At 48.6% G+C, this 18,769-nt stretch overlaps 1 protein-coding gene across 1 annotated transcript in view; it reads right to left on the minus strand.

Moving 5' to 3' along the window:
• Positions 1–18,769, minus strand: part of LOC115803175 (uncharacterized) — a 123,133-nt gene that overhangs the window by 74,460 nt on the left and 29,904 nt on the right. Inside the window, 3 exon segments of the mRNA XM_089899294.1 lie at positions 1,212–1,429; positions 10,610–10,852; positions 12,112–12,157. Coding sequence (XP_089755420.1) covers positions 1,212–1,429; positions 10,610–10,852; positions 12,112–12,157 — 507 coding nt within the window.

Raw genomic sequence — 18,769 nt, forward strand, 5'->3', positions numbered from 1 at the left:
CCTGCAGCTCCCAGATGGCCACCAGCTGGTCTGGGCTATTTCTTGCATTCTAGTCCCTTTATCCATCCTCTTGGTTTTCTTTTTGATCTCCTTGTCTCTCCCCTCCTGCTTCTAACAGGCACAATTTACCCCTCTTTGGAAGCACCTATTTTCTAAGAGAATTTGAGGATTTTTTTAGAGCATCACCTCTTTTTTCTTCTACTTTTGTATTGTGTGGAGACCAGCTGCAGGGCTGTATGGGAGGAAAAGCTGTCTCTGAGGGCAGGATGAAGCCTCCTGCGAGAAAGGGGTCAGAACAGACTGTTTCCTGACAAGGCCGCTGGGGGACAAAGGGGCCAGCGTGTCCCAGAAGCCACCCCTGGGTCTACGGGCTCTGCAGGCCACTCTTGGAGGGCGTGGTGGGAGGTGTCCCCTCGCTGACACTCTCTCATGGGCACCATTTGATCTCATTTCAGCGGATTTCTGTCCCCTTCCCCAGGACCAGAGAGCGTTGCACCATATTCTCAGTTGTCTTTAAACAGCTTTTAAAGGACTGTTAGTGATTTTCAAGATGACAGCCGGAAGACTGCTTGAAATGACAAATCGAAGAAATGAAGCTGAGGCGTCTGTGTCTTCGTCTGCGTTTGTTGGGCCTGTGAGCTTCCACGTTCACGTGTCTGACGGGGTGTTTCTGCGAGGTCTGTGAGGTCTGGCTGAGAGCCTGTCTGAGGGGATGGTGCCGTAGCGCAGGGAGGGGGCGGACACGCTTGGGCGTGAGTTGTGTCTGGGTGTGGACACGGCTCTGTGTGCGTGCACAGGGCCTGGGTGTGTGGCTGCCCACGTGCGCGGGGTCGGGGGGCACTGTGTGTGCCCCTGGCGTGTGGTTGTGCTGGAGGTGACAGTGCTGGGCCTGCGCGGTGCACAGCGAGGGGAACGCTTTCTAGGGCGTCTGTGAGTGTCTGCGTTGGGAAACGGTGGGATGCAATTGGGAGACCAGTGTGGGAATCTGGGGGAGACCTGTGGAGCGCTGTCGCAGGGGGCTTGGGATATACTTTGAGGTGTCTGTGGAGGATGTGTGGGTGTCTGTAAAGCGCCTGTGTGGCGACAGTGGGGAAGGCGTGGCGTGCGTGAGCGTGACAGACAGTACCTGTAGGGCGTCTACGGGGTGAACGTGAAGATGTCTCTGCAGGTGTGGAGGACCGTGGCGCATTCACGAGTGTCTGCACATTTACCCGTGGGAATCTTGGGGGGTGTCTCTGGGGCGTCTGTGCCGAGTGTCGGTGGAGGGCTTGCTGGTGTCTGGGAGCCTCCGCGGATCTCCGTGTGCCTGCGCTGCAGCTCGTGTGTCAGGATTCACCACACCTGAAAGTGAGATGGCCTCTGAATGCTTCACCAGGACGGCCCTCACCTCCGTGCTTCTGTGTCGCTGTGACAGGCCGAAGACAGCTATCTACTGAGGGCCCACAGTCACAAAGAGTGACAGCACAGTGACCCGGAGTGACGTCTTCCCTGAGTGATTGAGGGTGTGGTGTGCGACCTTCCCCTGAGAGGGACCTGGGCTGTGACATCATTCCTGCGAGGGAACTGGGGTGCGACCTCACTCCTGAGAGGGACCTGAGTTGTGACCTCCCCCTGAGATGAACTCGGGATATGCCCTCCCCGAGCGGAACCTGGGGTGTGACCTCCCCTGAGGGAGACCTGGGGTGGGACCTTCCCCCTAAAAGGAACCGGGGTGTGACCTTCCCTCTGAGAAGGACCTCAGGTTTAGAGGCCCTGGTGTGTGACCTCCCCCAGAGAGGGACGTGGGGTGTGACATCCCCTGAGAGGGAGCGGGGTGTGTGACCTCCCTTAAGAGGGAGCCGGCCAGGTCTTGCTGACTGCTGCCTGTGTGGACATGGCCGTGAGGTCTCACCCCATCCAGGGGTCTCAGCCACACACCTGGGATTCTCCACTGACCACAGCGCACACTTGTCATCTCTAGGACTAACTGGGGCGGGGGGGGGGGGAGTCAAGAGGAGGCATGTCCGGCACCTCTCTTTCTGGCAGTTTCCAAAAATGAGCAAAAGAGCAAAGATGCTTGGATTTCAATCCACTTGGCTTCTGCTTAAGCAGAAATGAAATGTTCTGTAGAGACTGTGGTTTTCTCATTACCCCAGAAGTTTAAAATCAACCAGTGTTACATCCATTCAGAGGAATCCGTGTCGCCTCATCATGAGGCCATTGGGGGCAGGGTGGGATTTACATTTAAGCTGTGGCGTTGGGCTCCGCATTAACTTTAAGCCTTTTCTGGAAGTCTGGGCTGCCGCTTGTGTTTGCTCCCACGTTTTCAAGCGGGGGAAGGCTTCTCTCCTCCGCAGTTCCCTCCGCCCCACATCTCACAGATGCTGGGTCAGCATGGGACTCAGCAGGCCCTTCCGTGCCCGAGCCTGGAGCCGCCCTTTAGGTTGAGTGACATCCCAGAGGGGAGCCAGGGGCTGGGGCAGAGGCAAAACTGGCAGGGGAGAGTGACCGGGTTTACTTAAGTCTGGGTCCTGGGCGCACCTGTGCTCGTCTTTAGGGCGTCCGGTGCGGGTTTAAGCCGAGTCTGAACGCAGCCACAGGGTGATTTTACCACCTCTTTCTTTTGTTTGCAAAAGCTGTTCCGTTGCTAACTTCAGTGCCAGAAGCCAGGGGTGTTCCTTCCAGACTTAGCCCTTCCCACTGACTTCAGAGCACACCTACTTCCAAGAAGCCCCACAGACGGCCACCCCTTCACCTCCTTGTCTCACACATGGGGGTTTGTTGCTCCCTGGCAGGTGCTGGGACCCACCTGAGCCCCCCATCCCCCCAGGACACTTCGCGTTTGCCTCTCGGTCAGATCACTTGGGGACTAACCTTCCTTGCCCTCCTCCTGGATACACCTGAACGACCTCATCCGAACCTCAAAGCCCCTCTGGGAGGAAAGGTGGTGCAGACATTACTGTCTCTGGGTTATGGATGAGGACACCGGGGCAGCCGTAGGATCTCACTACAGCCAAGCCTCGGAGGACGGAGCTTGGACTGCTGTGTCCCATCACCTCACTCTCCTCTCTCGCAACCGTGTCTTGAGCTCCTGCTGGGTGGCAGGTGCTATCCTCTCTAGTGGCGTTAAGTCTGTTGGAAAGATGAGGCGTATCTATAAAATCTCCCAATGAGGAGGTGAAGAAGAAAGGCCCAGGTCAGGGACAGATGGTGATGTTGCTGAGGGAGGGCTTTGTGTGGCAATCGGGGAGGCCTCGTGGAAGAGGCGGGGTTTGATCTGAGCGCTGAAGGTGGGAGACGGATTTGAAAAGCTGGGATGGAGGGAAGGACACATTCCCAATGTGACGTTTGTAGCCAGGCAAATATGACCTCTACCAGAGGCTGCGAGGAGATGGACTCAGCGGGCCCGCCAGTGGCAAAGAGGGGCAGAAAGAGAGGCAAAGGGAGAGGTGATGGGAAGAGAGAAATCCCTGGTGACAGGGGATTCGCTGCCAGCAGCAGAAATGTTCCAGGAGACATACGGTGTGTTGTTTTCTTGGTACCTCCTTCTCAGGCTACTTGGCAATGACGGGCTGACGACTCACCAAACCCGTCTCCCTCTGTGCTTGTTCACCCTTCCTGACCTCCATGGCAGTTGGGGTGGCATGTGCCTGATTTTGGGAATCTGGGCAGAAGCGATCCACAGCACTTCCAGGCATAGCCCAAACCATCCCCCACAGCACCCAATCTCTTCCTCAAATGCTGCCTGGATGCAGAGGATCCAAGGCCCAAGGGGAGCCTGGGTCCCTGCATCACCACATGGAAGCCACCCACCAAGTACAGGCAGTGAGCTGTTACGTGAGCCGGAAATACATTTCTAATGTGAGAAGCCACTGAATGTAGGGGCTTGTTTGTTACAGCAGCGTGTCCACCCTGACTGACACAGGTGGATGATGTTTTATCCGATACTCTGAAGATTTTATGTTTAGTTGCAATGTCCATCCTGACTTTCTGTGACTAGTATTGGTTTCACTGCTCTATCCTCTGAACACAGCAGAATGATCTGATCCATCCTCAGAAAACATTTCTTGAATGAATGAATAAATGTACCAACTTTGGAGGTCCGTAGTGGTATCCAGGAGAGGGGAACATCAGAGCAGAGCAGGCAAATGAGTACAGCAGGGGGTGGGAATGGGAAAATTAGAAAGAAGAAGAAAAAGCAAAGCCAACCCCTAAGCTATTGTAAGAGCATTTTCTGGGTTTATTCTTTTACCCCATGGCAACAGTTACATAAAGAGATTATGTCCTTGCTTTAAAAAAAAAAAAGTGCTATTCTCCTTCATTTAGAAATTAGACTTAAACTTCAATATTTACCTTAGTAGTTCACCGACAGAAGCCAAAAACAGAATGTTCACACATCCCTGCAACACAGTTTAAAAAAGAAAAGAAAAATAAATTCCCTTCAGAAGTAAAAAGCCAACACATTCCATGTATTTCCTGCACACTAAATGCTTGTGTTCCCTCGGCAGAAACAACAAGCAATCATTTTCCATTTAAAAGGGAGTAGATAGTTTTCAGGTGTCTCTGTTTCTCGCCAAACAGCTGGGCCTTCATATCCAGCAAGTGGAGCTGCCATAACCTTCAGTGGAACATGAGCTTGGACAGGCCGCCCTGTCCAAATGCTCAGACCGGGGTCACAGGGAGCTCCGTATTGCATGTGACCATGCACTTGGAGGACCTTGATCACTCCGGGACGCTTCTCCCAGTGGCCTGCACTTGGAACAGCATTTGACACAGAGAAAAACACTTGCATAACAGCAGGGCGTGTAGAATAGCAGAGCTTGCTGTCTCTCATATGAAATCAACACTGCTAGTTTGTGGATGGTGTCCCATGATGAAATATCTCCTTGAATAAGTGCCAGGCACTGCTCAAATGAGCTGCTTTGCGTGCCTTATCTCATTCAATCTTCACAAGAATCCTCTGGGGTAGGCGATTTTATTATTTCCATTTTACAGATGAGAAGACTGAGGCAGAAAGAGCTTGAATGGCATGCCCAAGGTAACAGAAGTCTTAAGTGGTACAAGCTCTGGGCTTGCTACATTTCACGCGGTCTCTGAGCTCAGGTGGATCAGTGCTGGATCGAGCTATGGTCTTAGCTGAGTTCACAGTCTGTGGAGTTCACAGTAGGTCATGTCATTTTCTTGCTGGATACAAAAGGCATCTCAGTGTGTTGTTTTTTTTGGTTTTTTTTAACCTTAGTATGACATACACCCAAAATTCTGCGTCATGTGTCTTTTGTAATATTTTTCCAGTGCATAGTCTATTAATGAGAATTACATTAGTGTCACTGGGTTCTGTCACTTTTTCCTGCGATTACAGTACCATTTAGAAACTCATTTTATTTCAAGAAATCGTGGTGTACTCTTGCCCTCTTTCCACATCTCTCCTAGTCAATGTGTCATTTTCTTCCCCCACATTCCCTCCTCAGAGCCCCGCAATCTGGCTTGTCTCCCTGTTCCTCCACTGACATTTTTCTCGCTACAGGCTCCATTTCTAATACATCAAATGCAATTGTCTCAGTCTCTCATCTTCCCCGAGTTCCCTGGGTGTTCAGCTACTAATGAGCTCTTTCCTCCAGGACACCTCTCCTCCCATGGCTTCTTCTGGTTCCTTGCCCCTCTCAGCTCCTTCCTTGTGCCTCTAAGGTTGGGGTCTTAGCCCTCTGCTCTTTTCTTCCAAAACACACACTCTCTCTTTCTCTCATGCTCCTGTAGTATCATAGCTGAGCTGTCTTCCCCAAGCTAGTGGCACCCACGACTGCAGCTCCACCCTGAATCCCGAGCTGGGATTGCAGTTTCCCACACGACCCTGCATGTGTAGGACGTCACATTCTCCACATGTATAAGCCACACCGATTAGCCCATCGGGCTGGAACACAGCTCCCCTTCTGAGAGGCTCCGTAGCCCCTGGGGCCTGCTAGTCTCTTGGCATCTTGAGGACCTACGGTTGGGTCTGGATGAAATGAGAAGGGCTGAGGAAGCCCGGCTCGTAAAGGGCGCTCCATAAAAATGGTTTTCTTGCACTTTCCTTCCCCCTCGCCCCCTCCCTCCCTCCCTCCCTCCCGGTGTTTACCTAGGCATCAGGCAGTCTTGTGGGGAAGGGAGTACCAGCCTTATTCTACCCCATCCATCCTGGGGCCACCTCCACTTAACCCCTCATCCATCGGGCCTGGAACAGTGCAGGGCTTGGACCCTGCCTCCCAGCCCCGGTTTCTCCAGTTAACCACCCTATTCCCTGGCACCAGGTAAGTCTTTCTAACCCACAGCTCTCCTTCTGCCACTTTCCTGCTAAAGGAATCACGATGGTTCCCCGTTACCAATTAGATTAGGTAAAAACCCTTTCGCTTGATTTCAAGATTCTCCATCAGTGGGGCTCCTTGTTCATTCAACATTTCCACCTCTACACCCCAAAGTGGGAGCTCTTCCCTCCGGTCTGCCCAGCTGCCCCGCCTCCTAATCTGCCCCTGTCTCTTTGTCTTGCTCATATCAGATCTCTTCCTCTACCCAGAGTTTATATTTCCTTCAGGATCTCGCCAATCCATTGATTGCCTTGTTTCTCCCAGTCCAAAATGTTCTTCATTCCCTCTGAATTCCTCTAGCATTTATAGTCAAGACTGTGCATCCTTTAACTACCATTAGTAGGGTTTGTTGAATTCCTACAGTGTACAAAATTGATTCAATCTCTACTAAAAATAACTCCAATAGATAAATAAATGTCCACCCAGTTTTGCAGATGAGAAAACTGAGGTGCAGAAGGTGAATTTGCCCCAAACTGCATCTGGGATTTGAACCCAGGAAATTTGACTCCAAAGCCCACATACCTCCAAGCTGCCCTGTGCTAAATACTCTGTATTTGTTTCTTTTTGTCTCCTAAAGGATTCAATGGCAAAGATCATTTACTGTACTTTTTTTTTTTTTCTTTTCCACTGGGCCTAGCTAAGGGTGGAGCACATGGTATTTATTTAATAAGCACTCACTTTTTTGGCTTCTGACTTCCAGACTTAAAGATACTGTGACCCCAAATGAGTTAAGCGGTTGGTGAAACCAGTGGCCACAGCAGGGTTATTTGCTTCATAAACTGCACATGATAATCAAGGCCAGGCCACGGTGACCAGTGACATCCTGACAATAAAGTGCTTAGCCATGGTGGTTCCCCTTTTTCCTTTTCCTTTGGAAAGAAAGAAAACCAACGTAGAAGAAAACAAAACAAAACCTGAGTGCTCATTGCTCATCTGAAATCATTTTGCTCCCAACTCTTATTCGAACCATCTCAGGGGCTTTGTTGACATTATCTGCTAATGACTGTAATCCCTCTTTCCAAAAGGAGAGCGGCACCAAGCTGTTAAGCAACACCTTTCTGTCCACAGAGGTCTGAGGTCACCTCCCTACTTGCTGCCAGGCCTCTGGGTGCATTTCTAAAGGGTGATATTTACAGTGTTGGATGGCTGGACATGGTGGAGCTTAATGGGATTCTTAATAAAGGAGGCTTTCATTAAGACGGGGAGCACAGGCAAGGTGCCTTTGCTTTTGAGGAAAGGACGGCCCAGCACAAGACGAATGCTCCTTCCGGGCTGGAAATCACGCAGGTCAAGTGCCTTGTCATGCATTAACAGGCTTTTTAAGTTCCCAGGCAGATTGAGAGGAACAGCTTAGATAAATGAAAGCAGAGGAATCATGCGATCTGTCTTGGTAGCAGAAAACACTGAGACACAGCAGCTGCATTTAAACAGAGCAATTTGCTAAATGAGTGGTCGGCTCCGTTCCAGATGGCCAACGTGACACGGGGCTTGGAGGAAGCCGTTATTCAACCCTGCATCTGTCTAGACTGAGACATGAAAGGCCAGGTTATACTTGCTGCTGTTGCAGGAGCAGCAGCAGCTTTGAAACTCTTACATAAAACCTGCTCAGTATCACCAATGAGGCAGCTTGGCCGGAGACCAGCTGGAGAGGGTTCTGCAGCATGGCGCGCGAGCAGCCTCACGGAAAGCCAGCTTCTCTGCTGAATGATGGCCGGATCGGGACGGGGGCTCCTCTCTGTGCACCTCCGCCTGCTGTACCACTGCGCCCACCTCCCACGTGCAGGGAGGCCGGTGATCTTAATAGGAGGAAGCACCAGGATAAGGTCAGAAAGCAGAAATATTGGTTGTGTTCTATGTGCCTTCTTTATGTGTACTTTTAAATCATTTCCCATGTATTTTGCCTTGGTTCTTCTGGTTAGGTTGTCAAGTTCCCAACATGGCTGAAAGAATATTCTTAACTTTGCCTACGACCCCAATTTATTTTCCCTTCTCCTTGCCTCTAGCACCTAATTCAGCCCTACTCCAGCACCTCCTTAGAGATGATACCTCAAAGATATTGGCTGAGGAGGCCGGGGGTAGACCAGATGACCACTCAGTTCTGGGGCTTCTGGGTCCATGAGACATGTTGACCGACTGATTTAAACTAGGTCAGGCAAAATGGAGCCATCTGATGGGCGTCTTGCCCAACTTTAAAAAACAGGCAGCCACAGAGCTTCATTGGGCTGGTATGAGGACCTACAGGAAGGCAGCTCTACTGACCTATTTCTCTCTGATAAGTTATACCCCGCGCCTATTTAATTTTTTTTATTGGATTGAAAATTTCCATGGGTTGAGGCTTTCACTGTGTTCTTCAGCAGCCACTCAAGTCTCACGGCTGGAATGTTCTGACCAGTCAGTAAACAAGCCTGCTTCCTGCTCCCCCTCCACCCCACCCCACCCCCAGGGCCCAGAACCCACTGGGCCTTCACACTGGACAGCAGCTTCGTTTTTTTCTGACTAAGGAGGAAAAGTTTAACCTGTTGAATCACCAGCAGAACTTCCTGTGACATCCTGGGGGAAAACTACAGTTTGCTTAGGAAAGAACTCGGAAGCATTCACTTACTGCGGTTTCTGATCTACACAGACGTGGAAAAATTTGAGTTCTGCTCTATGCTGACACACCAAAGCTCTCTCACCAATATTTTTCTCTCTTAGAAGTTTCCTATTATCAGGACTATGTCTACCCTATAGTCAGCCCGAAATAAATGAATTCAATGAACAGGGCTGTCCTGGGGGAATATAGCACTACCCCCATGCTAATCTCACCCAGATACCACTTCCTATGTAACCATCTCTGCCCAGTTTCCTCATCTGTACCACTAAGCACAGAAAATAATTCGAGGGACTTTTTTTTTTTTTTTTTCAGTTCTCCCAAGAATGGCACATAGCTAGCATCATTCTAGATGCACAGGTGAAAAGCTAATCCATCCATACAAGGGATGCTCTGGACATGATTGGCCTAGACCTTATTAATTGAGGTCTTTCTGGCAAGAGTCCAGGCTATGGAAAGGGAGTTATCCTAGTATCTACAATATTCTAGTGGTAGATATGCCAAAAGATCAGAACAATGATGTCACTTAACTCTGAAATAGTTACAAATCTGTTCAGGTCCTTGCAATGTGCAGATAGCTTAGAAAGGGTATAAAAGTAGATTATTAACCTTCTTAAGAAACAGGTTTCTTCAGACTCATGGACATAGAGAACAGACATGTGGTTGCCAAGGGGTTTGAAGCGGGGGATGGAAAGGAATGACTGGGAGTTTGGGATTAGCAGATGTAAACTATTATACACAGGATGGATAGACAACAAGGTCCTACTGTAGAGCACAGGGAACTGTGTTCAATATCCTGGGATAAACAATAGTGGAAAAGAATGTGAAAAAAGAATGTCTATGTGTATATAGCTGAGTCACTTTGCTGTACAGCAGAGATTGGTACAGCACTGTAAATCAACTATACTTCAATTTTTAAAAACTAAAAAGAAACAGATTTCTTAGTCTGCTGAATGCAGCACTTATGAGTATTATCAAATGATCTTTAAGTCCGTAATCCTGGGCCAGATGCAATAAAGAAAGAAGCCCCAGGATAGTCACTCATCGAGACAGCCTTTTGTGGTACGACGATGATGAATCAAGTTTCCCTTGTCTTTGCCAGCAGGTCGCCAGTGTAGCTTCCCTTATGCTGAGCATGTCCCCGATTCCAGGGATATGCACCCGTCAAGAAATATGCAAATTGTGAAGGCCTTGAAAGCTGCGGAAGGGTGGTTAGGTGACCTTAGGTGATCAAACAGGCAGAGCCGGTGCTTCTACTTGATAAATAAAGTTACTTCTCTCTGAGGCACAACTCATAACTTTGCTAGATGGCAACATGAGCTCTTGAACGCTACCTTCACTGTAAGCCTTTTTGCAGCCTAAAGAATATTTGGTTTTTAAAATGAGCATCATATGAAGGCTCAATACTGTTTGAAGATGTCGAGACTTTTTAACATTCAAATATAGCTGCACAAAAGAGCGACCCATGATTGACATTTTATCTTATTAAAGTGCTGTTAATTAAGAACCACAGCCACGAGCAAAAGCGACGAAAGCAGCAGACCCCGCAAACTATTCCTGAAACAAAAGCACAACTCTGATTTACTTAGAACCTAAATCAAAGGAACACGGTGTACGGGCTCATCCACTTCCGGTCCACTAGGGGGCAGTGAATGATCGAGTTTCCCCCAGGCGGCTTTCACGACGGTTGCTATATATGCACCTGAAGTGTGGCAGGCCTTCTATGCAAAGTGAGCAGTGCGGCAGCGATGACAGGTGCAGGGAGCATCCAGTTAGTGCTACCAGCACAGTCTGTCAGAAGGATGAAGTGAAATGAATCATTTGCATTTTTTGCCAATGAACTTGCATTATAATGAATAGGCAGTGTCGCCCGGATGGGCCCTGGCGTCGCCTCCCTGGCTTCTGCTGGACCGCCGCCAGCCACCAGGCTGGACGGCACCCAGGACTAGAGCGCGGGGGACAGACAGAGCCCGGGAGCCGGATTTAACAGTCGCCTGGGGCTGGTGACCACAGGGGCACGAATGACCCTGTGGGGATGGGGCGGGTTTCCCTCTCCCATCCCATCCCGGTGCCAGCGTCCACTGCGGGGGGGGGGGGGGGAATTCCAGGCCTGGACGCTGCACAACACACATCCAGGGACACCATTCATGTCGCAGTCTGTGTGAGTGGCGCCCCCTGGAGTTGGGCAGTGAGCGCAGATTCCCTGCTCCCACCGTGCAGGGCCCTGGACTGTAGGTCTCTGTAGGAGTGCCCATCTGCCTTCTCACGGCTCCTCAATTTAAAAAACCTGCCTTAAAGGGCTCTGGGGAAAATAGAAAGGTGACACCCGAGCAAAATCAGAAATTGGGACCAGTGCATTCCAGTGTCTGCCATGGTCCCTCTTCCTTCTTCCTCTGTCCCACTCTCTGACCCAAGAATCTGGCGCCCTCCTGATGGTTTGTCTTTTTCCTGTCCCAGTGTGCTCTTCAAAAAGATTCTAGGACATCACACCGTCAACTTCAGTTGCGTTTACATCACTCTGTCTCCTCTTCCACCAGAATTTGCATTTAAACCTTATTTCTAATTGTGAAGCAAGATCCAGAGAAGGATTCCTCCCTCCTGGCCCCTTTCCTCCTGGCCTTGATTAACAGGAGCCTCCCCTGCCCAATGGGAGGCAAACCAAACGTGCGTTTCCCCCTGTGCTCCCGCTTTAAAGCTTTCCGAGTGATTCCTTCATTCCCAGCCCCATTTCTCCACACATGTACCTGGAACATCCCTTTCGTTTTACTTAAAAACCAGTAAAGCACAGTGCTTAAATGCAGGTTCAGATCAGACTGCTTGGGTTCAAATCCCAGCTCTGTCACCTCCTAGCAGCGTGTAAACTGGGGGTATTGCATGATTGCTCTGTGCCTCACTGTCTCCGATCTCACAGAGGGCAGTAAGAACATCGCCTGGTGGCGGTGGTGTGAGGATCGAAGGCACCGAGCACAGCACCGGGCAGAGGCCAGCACTCCGTACGTGTTACTTCTCAGTATTTTACATATTTGCCATAATGCAGTATTTCCTCTTCTCTTTCCTCTTCTTGCACCTCGGCTTCAAGACACAGATGCTCCCACCCGCTTCCCTCCCCCTTGCTTCTCCCTGAAAGGATGGCAGATGGTCTTCTGGCCTCTGAATCAGTGCCGACTGCCCCCTCCTGCCCTCTCCTGCCCCCCGCACACCTACCTGATCATCACCATAGAGAAGCAGGCACTTGTCAGGATCCTCGTAACTAGAGCAAAGAACGAAAAAAGAAATCATCTTCAGACATCAAGAACAACAACAGCGCAGGGGAGGGGGAGATCTGACGAGTGTCCTTTATGTCACGTCTGTGTTCTATTTGCAGAACAGTCTTGGAAATAGGCACTTGTTTACCTCGCCCAGATCAGAAGTGATTTCAGATTTCTCTTCGTTTAATCATCTCCTTCCACTGTGCAGGTTCATAATTAAAATAAGAAATTTATTTATAAAACCAGTGCTGGAGCTGAGCGCTAACTCTAAAGAGGTGCTTAGGCTGATGAACCCTCTGTCACGTAGACCCCAAACTGCATCGACCAGCCTGGGAGGAGAGGCAGGGACTTCCCTGACATGGTCAGCATCTCCCTCGCCAGACAGGAGATGGAGGGAGTGAGGAAGGAGAGACTGGCTTCCCGATCCTAGTGTACAAGATGGAGAGCGGCCAGATTTTCATGGGGAAATGCTACACCACCCCACTTTGGGTAAATGGCTGGCTCCAAGGGTAGGGTGCCCACTGGCTGGTGCCAGGACCAGAGGGAGGGAAACAGCTGCCAACGGAAGAAGACTTGAGCATGGTGGAGTTGGCTGGGAGAGGGGCTGAAGGGGCCAAGAAAGAGTAGAAGGAGGGGGTGGGGACAGTGGGCAATGAAGTGGCAAGACCTTGACTGTGTGACCTTTCCCAGTGACCCCTCAAATCTCAGTATCTACAAAAATCATTAAATGCTTGGTGCGGTTGGGTTTCTTGTCAAAGCCAGTAAAGTGGCCTGGCAGATACAAGAGGTGAAGTCCTGCCAGTGTCTGGGAAGTATCAACACTACAGCTACAAGGCTTGTTTGACATTACGTGGCTACGTTACATTTTTTTGAGGAGTATAGTTGATGTACAATATTATGTTAGTTTCAGGTGTACTACATAATGATTTGACACTTGCATACATTATGAAATGATCACCAGAAGTCTAATAACCATCTGTCCCCATACATGGCTACATTAAATTTGACAAATAATTTGTCACTTTGCATTAGATTTAATTTATTGCTCTTTTTATTTCCAAAGACAGAAGGGACCTACTAGACACATTTCTTTCCAGTGTCAGTATCAGAAATCTGTATGTGTCTTAAACACCTTAGTTGTTGTCTTATGGAAACTGTGAAGTGGCAATGAATGCCGTCTTCCTCTTTGTTCTGGCTTCTAGGAAACTCAAAGAAAAATATGCTCTTCGTTTAAAAACATTGTTTAGGGTATTATGGGAGTATATTTTGTTCATTGACTCTGTCTTCCTATATATATTTTTTCCCTTCACCTTCATTCATCTGTGTGCATGTGTATTACCTTTTATTCTATTCTTTATCCATTGCTGTAAGTGTCCCCAAATCCTCTTTTAGACAGTGCAGTTATTAATAAACAAAAACACAAATGAATACATTTTTGCCTATCCTGGAAGTTCTTACACTTTAATCTTTTATTGCACAGAACATTCCTCAAGTTTTGCTCTCATATCTGTTGGTTAATCTTTTCTGGACTTCTGTCCTTAGAGTTCTGCTTTTGCAAAAGACTTTGCTTCACCCTCATTTTATTAAGATGTTCTCTTATATTTTCTTCTAGTATCTACTTTAAAGATATTTAGATTTTTATTCGGAATCTATTTTTATGTATACTGTAATGTAAGGACTTAATTTTTTCCCTTAACAAAAAGCTAAAAATTATTTGTTAGACTGTTCTCCCACTAATCTGAAATGTTTGTTTAATCAAATACTACCTTCCCTTTATACATAGGTCTGTCATCGACTTATTTGTCTCTCCTTTGTACCAGTATCTTTTCTCTTTCATTTACTTTAACTTAACAGCTTGCTTTGATACCCAGTAATTCCAGTCTTTTCTCCGTATTCTTTTTCAACATTTTCTTGGCTATTTTCACATATTTACCCTTCCAGATGAACTTTAGAATCAACTTGTTGAGCTTCAAAGCAATCTCTTAGATATTTTGATTGAAATTCCACTGAAGTTGACATTTAATTTGGGGAGAGGTAAAATCTTCACAATATTAAAATTTCCCATTGAGGAACATAGTTCCTTCCCCCTTTTTTTTTTTTTTTTCGCGGTACGCGGGCCTCTCACTGTCGTGGTCTCTCCTGTCGCGGAGCACAGGCTCCGGACGCACAGGCTCAGCGGCCATGGCTCACGGGCCCAGCCGCTCCGCGGCACGTGGGATCTTCCCGGACCGGGACACGAACCCATGTCCCCTGCATCGGCAGGCGGACTCCCAACCACTGCGCCACCAGGGAAGCCCGTTGCTTCCCTTTTATTTGGGCTTTCTTTTACTCTTTTTAGAAAGGTTGTTATTGCTCTAGATATATCTCACACATTTCTTGTTAAGGTCATTTCTGGGAATAATCAATGGTCTACCGGTCAATTTCTTCCTTAGAGAGGAAGTGAGAAAGATAGTATAAAGAGTCAAGTTCCTCACAGCCAAGATATTCCTGTTATGACGCCATATTCACCTGCAAAGGTTTGTCATACCTTTTCCCAGCAAAGACCAGTTCAGCCCATGTACAATGTTGGAAATACTATCTAAGAACTACTGGCAGTTGAATAAATTACAAACAAATTTTACAAATAAATCCTACACGTCCCTCAAGAAGACCAAGATCAGAGGCTCTCCACTAAGCTATCAAAAGGACCTCGTTGGACCCCCAATTTTTCTCTATACCTTTTTTTTTTTTTTTTTTGCGGTCCACCGGCCTCTCACTGTTGTGGCCTCTTCCGCTGCGGAGCACAGGCTCCGGACGCGCAGGCTCAGCGGCCATGGCTCACGGGCCCAGCCGCTCCGCGGCATGTGGGATCTACCCTGACCGGGGCACGAACACGTGTCCCCTGCATCGGCAGGCGGACTCTCAACCACTGCGCCACCAGGGAAGCCCCTTATATTTTTATAGAAGATTTAAAATATAAAATTCAACTCCTTGCACACATTGCCATTCTCCCCAGCACAAGACTTTTCATAATTCTTGGGATTTGAATATCATAAATAATCTGCCCAGTCTACTGGTTTCTCATTTGCTTGACCTACCTTTTAATAGTCTTGTCTTCTACCGTAGTTCAGCCACTCACTGCCACGGTCATACCCTTGATTTTGTTAGTAATACCTGGAACCCCTCCAGGATCTCCATTTCAAACATCCTACCTCCAGTCTTTCTAATGTATTCGCACTATAGTCCAGCTTCAATCCATTGATCCTAACACATTTTCACTGCCCCTGACCCTTCCATGCCTCATTTTCCTTCATATCTGGCTTAAATTCCATCGTCAGTTATAACCACTTCCTCTGTATACCCCCAACTCTCTCTTTTGTTGTTGCCGTTCTTTCTTGGCAAAAGTACACCCCTGATTCAAACTGACTTTCCACCCTTTCCATCCCCTGCATGCACGCATGTGAAAATGTGGCTGGAGACAAACCACACCACTGTGCTGAGTGGTCCGACTTCAAATCCATGACCACAAACCACAAATAAGTTCTTAGTGCTTCCTGGCGGCCATCCCTCATCTCCCACTCTCCAAGACCATTTCACACTTCCTCTTTTCTCTGAAAATCTCCAACGCTTCTTCCCAATGTCCATTCTCAGATGAGGATCTTGCTTCCTGAGTCATACATCCTCGCCTGCAACCCCTGTGGCTCACTGGTGTTTTTTCCCTCCCCCAGCAGTGTCTAGTGAGCGTTGCCTATCCCCCCACCCACATACTTTCTAGTACCTTCCATGCTATATTTGTTCTCCTTGGCCCTCACTCCCTAACTCACTCCTTATTGAGCTTGTACATTGCCTGTCTCCTTCCACTAGGATGGAAGTCCCCTGAGAGCAGAGCTTTTATCTGTTTCTTTTCCTGCTGGGTCCCCAGCACCCAAACAATGCCTGGCACGCATGTGTGGATGGGACTTCCTTAGAAGGCACCCTTTACAAAGTTCTCTGTGATCAACCCCCACACTTGTCACCGTGAGCCTAGACTAGAACACTGTCCGGCACTACTGGACGCAGTGGTTGGCCTGCACACTGCACCCACAGTCCTCAGGGCGGCCCTCATTCACCCTCACCTGCTTGGTCTCCAAGCCTCAGCCAATATCGCAGCCTCACCTGGAAGTCACAGGGCTCCCAACACATACTCCCCACTGCCCGTGGCCTCCTTGATTTCTGAGCCTCAGTCACCCAGCCAAACTCAGGGCAGCCTCTCGCCCGCCCTTGACTCTGTCATCCTGTTGAATGAATGTTGGTGACTAGCCCAGTGTCTGTCACTGGCTAGGCACTCCCCCCAAGCCATTCATTCCTTCATTCTTCAAATAGTTATTGACTATATACCATGTGCCCAGTGCTGTTCTAGGCTGATGGAATATAATAGAGAAGGGTCTTGCCATTGTGGAGCTCATATTCTAATGGGTAGGCAGATAATAAATAAACAGCCAAATCAATACATCATGTGTCAGATAATGCTAATTGCTATGGAGATAAATAAAGCAGGGTGAAGGAATAAGCAAATTTGGGTCTGGGGGTGGGAGAGTGTATTTTCATGGTCAGAGAGGCCTCTCGGAAAAGTGGGTGACACTGGATTGAACCACATGGATTTCAGAAAAGAAGGTCACCCCTGGGGGTGATGATGGCAAATGCAAAGGCCCTGAGGTGCACGTGTGCTTGGGGTGTTCAAAGAGCGGTAAGGCACGCAGAGACCTGGAGAGGGTGGGCAAGCAGGAGGGTCCTAGTGGGGACAGAATAAAGGGAGGAGGATTTCCCCCAGAACCAAAGGAGAGCCTCCTTGGGCTGGGGGAAGAGTAAGAGCAAAAGAACCACAAGGGAGGGGCAGGAAGAGAGGGCTGAGGGTCCTAGTGGGCACACAGCCCAGCTTCCCAGAGGGGCTGCCGGGGGAGCAGTGGTTCCCCAGGAACGTGAGAAAAGTGGCTGCGTGGAGCTCCAGGCAGACGTGCCACCTGGTGCAGTCTTGTGTACGAGACAGCCTCAGGCGTGAAGGGGCCTTGGTGACGGCTTCCCACCAATGCGCGCCCCAAACTCTGGCACCGTGTGGGTGGGGTAACCCCTGCAGTGACCGATATTATGGTGGGTGCTCAGAATAGAATTGAACTCGAGTTTTGGAAACTAAAGTAAGTTATCCTTCTTGCACATCCAAGGTTACAGACTAAGATTCACACTTGCTCCGTTATTCTAAGTACATTAAGATCAGGGGAAACAAAGTGTCGTGTACCGCTGGCTTATCTTTCACAAATCTTTGCCCCTGGATGTTGGCATATTTTTCTTACAACAAGACTTTAAAGAATGGAGAGAGTTGCCTGAAGTGGAGATCTCTGCCCTGCTGTGGCTTACCCTGAAAGGAGGCTCCGAGCCTGCCTCAAAGTGTGAAATCGCCAACTTCTCTAAGAGAGAGACTCCAGTGGTATTTCTGCCAAAAAAAAAAAGAAAAAAAAGAAAAGAAAATCCCAGAAATACATCCATCCTGAGTATCAGAGCCCAGAAATTATTCATATCACTCTGCAGCTCTGGCAAGAGACCAAATTCCTGGAATTCGAGGCATCCGAATCATTTCATTGTGCCTCCGGAACAGCAATAGACATGGGCCATAACAATCTAGAAGGATGGAGTTTTTCAAAGGGGCTACCTGTGATTTTTTTTTAAGATGCAAAAAGTCCAATTTAGGACTGATAATTTCCTCCCTTCTTCAGAAATGTCTCTAGCTAATCTGTATGTTTTAATCTCGGTAAGGGCAGCAAGGCTGTCATCTCATTTAAGAGTTAGGTTTAGAGGAATCTTATCCCGCTAGTTGCAGCCCAGGGATTCAGGAGAGCATTTTGTCACATGTCACAACCTGAAGCTTTCATACAGTGCTTAGGACAGGGCCCCAGACCCAGGGCGTGCTCAGCATATACCGCTGGGAAGAACAGGGGGGCCAGGAAATTGGAAGCCCCCAGCAGGGCTTGGGCTGGCTCCAGATTTCATTTCTTTGAACCTTTCTAAATTGCAAAGCGTTATGATAAGTGAGTCAATTTCTGACAAGTCTTAGTATTCTATATCCTAATGACCTTACCGTCTCCATAGTTTTTCCGTCCGGATCACAGTGAGCTAAAGAGTAGGATACATCTCCTGGTTTCGCCCTTCAAAATGGAGAGGATTGTGGAGTCCAGTTATGAAAGGTGATGGGGAGACTGAGGCCAATGACAACTGTCCACAAGGGCTCATCAGTGTTTCTGTTTTTAGGTGGCAAAAGAGAGAAAGGCCAGTAAGATAAGAGATCACACTGAACGTGTCCCTAGTTACTGACGTTAGATTCTTCCTCTCTAGATATCAGCCTTCCAGGAATAAAATAAGTGGATCATCAAGGCTCCCAATTCATAACTCAGCTCAGGAAAGAAGGCAGGCTGTTTATACTCAGTGCATGCTTGACCTGGACCAATGGATTGTACTAAGGCACTGAAGGGTGGCTGGGATTCTGTCACTTATGTGAGGAGTCTCACCTGCAGCATCATGGGGATGCCATTATGGGATGAACCATATCTTGAGAGAGCCAGGCATGTCTTAACATCAACCTGTATGAAACCCAGAAAACAATGGTG

Source organism: Delphinapterus leucas, chromosome 18 (assembly GCF_059928025.1).
Source record: "Delphinapterus leucas isolate spDelLeu-1000000601 "Yukka" chromosome 18, BTC_Dleu_Yukka2, whole genome shotgun sequence".
Taxonomy (NCBI): domain Eukaryota; kingdom Metazoa; phylum Chordata; class Mammalia; order Artiodactyla; family Monodontidae; genus Delphinapterus; species Delphinapterus leucas.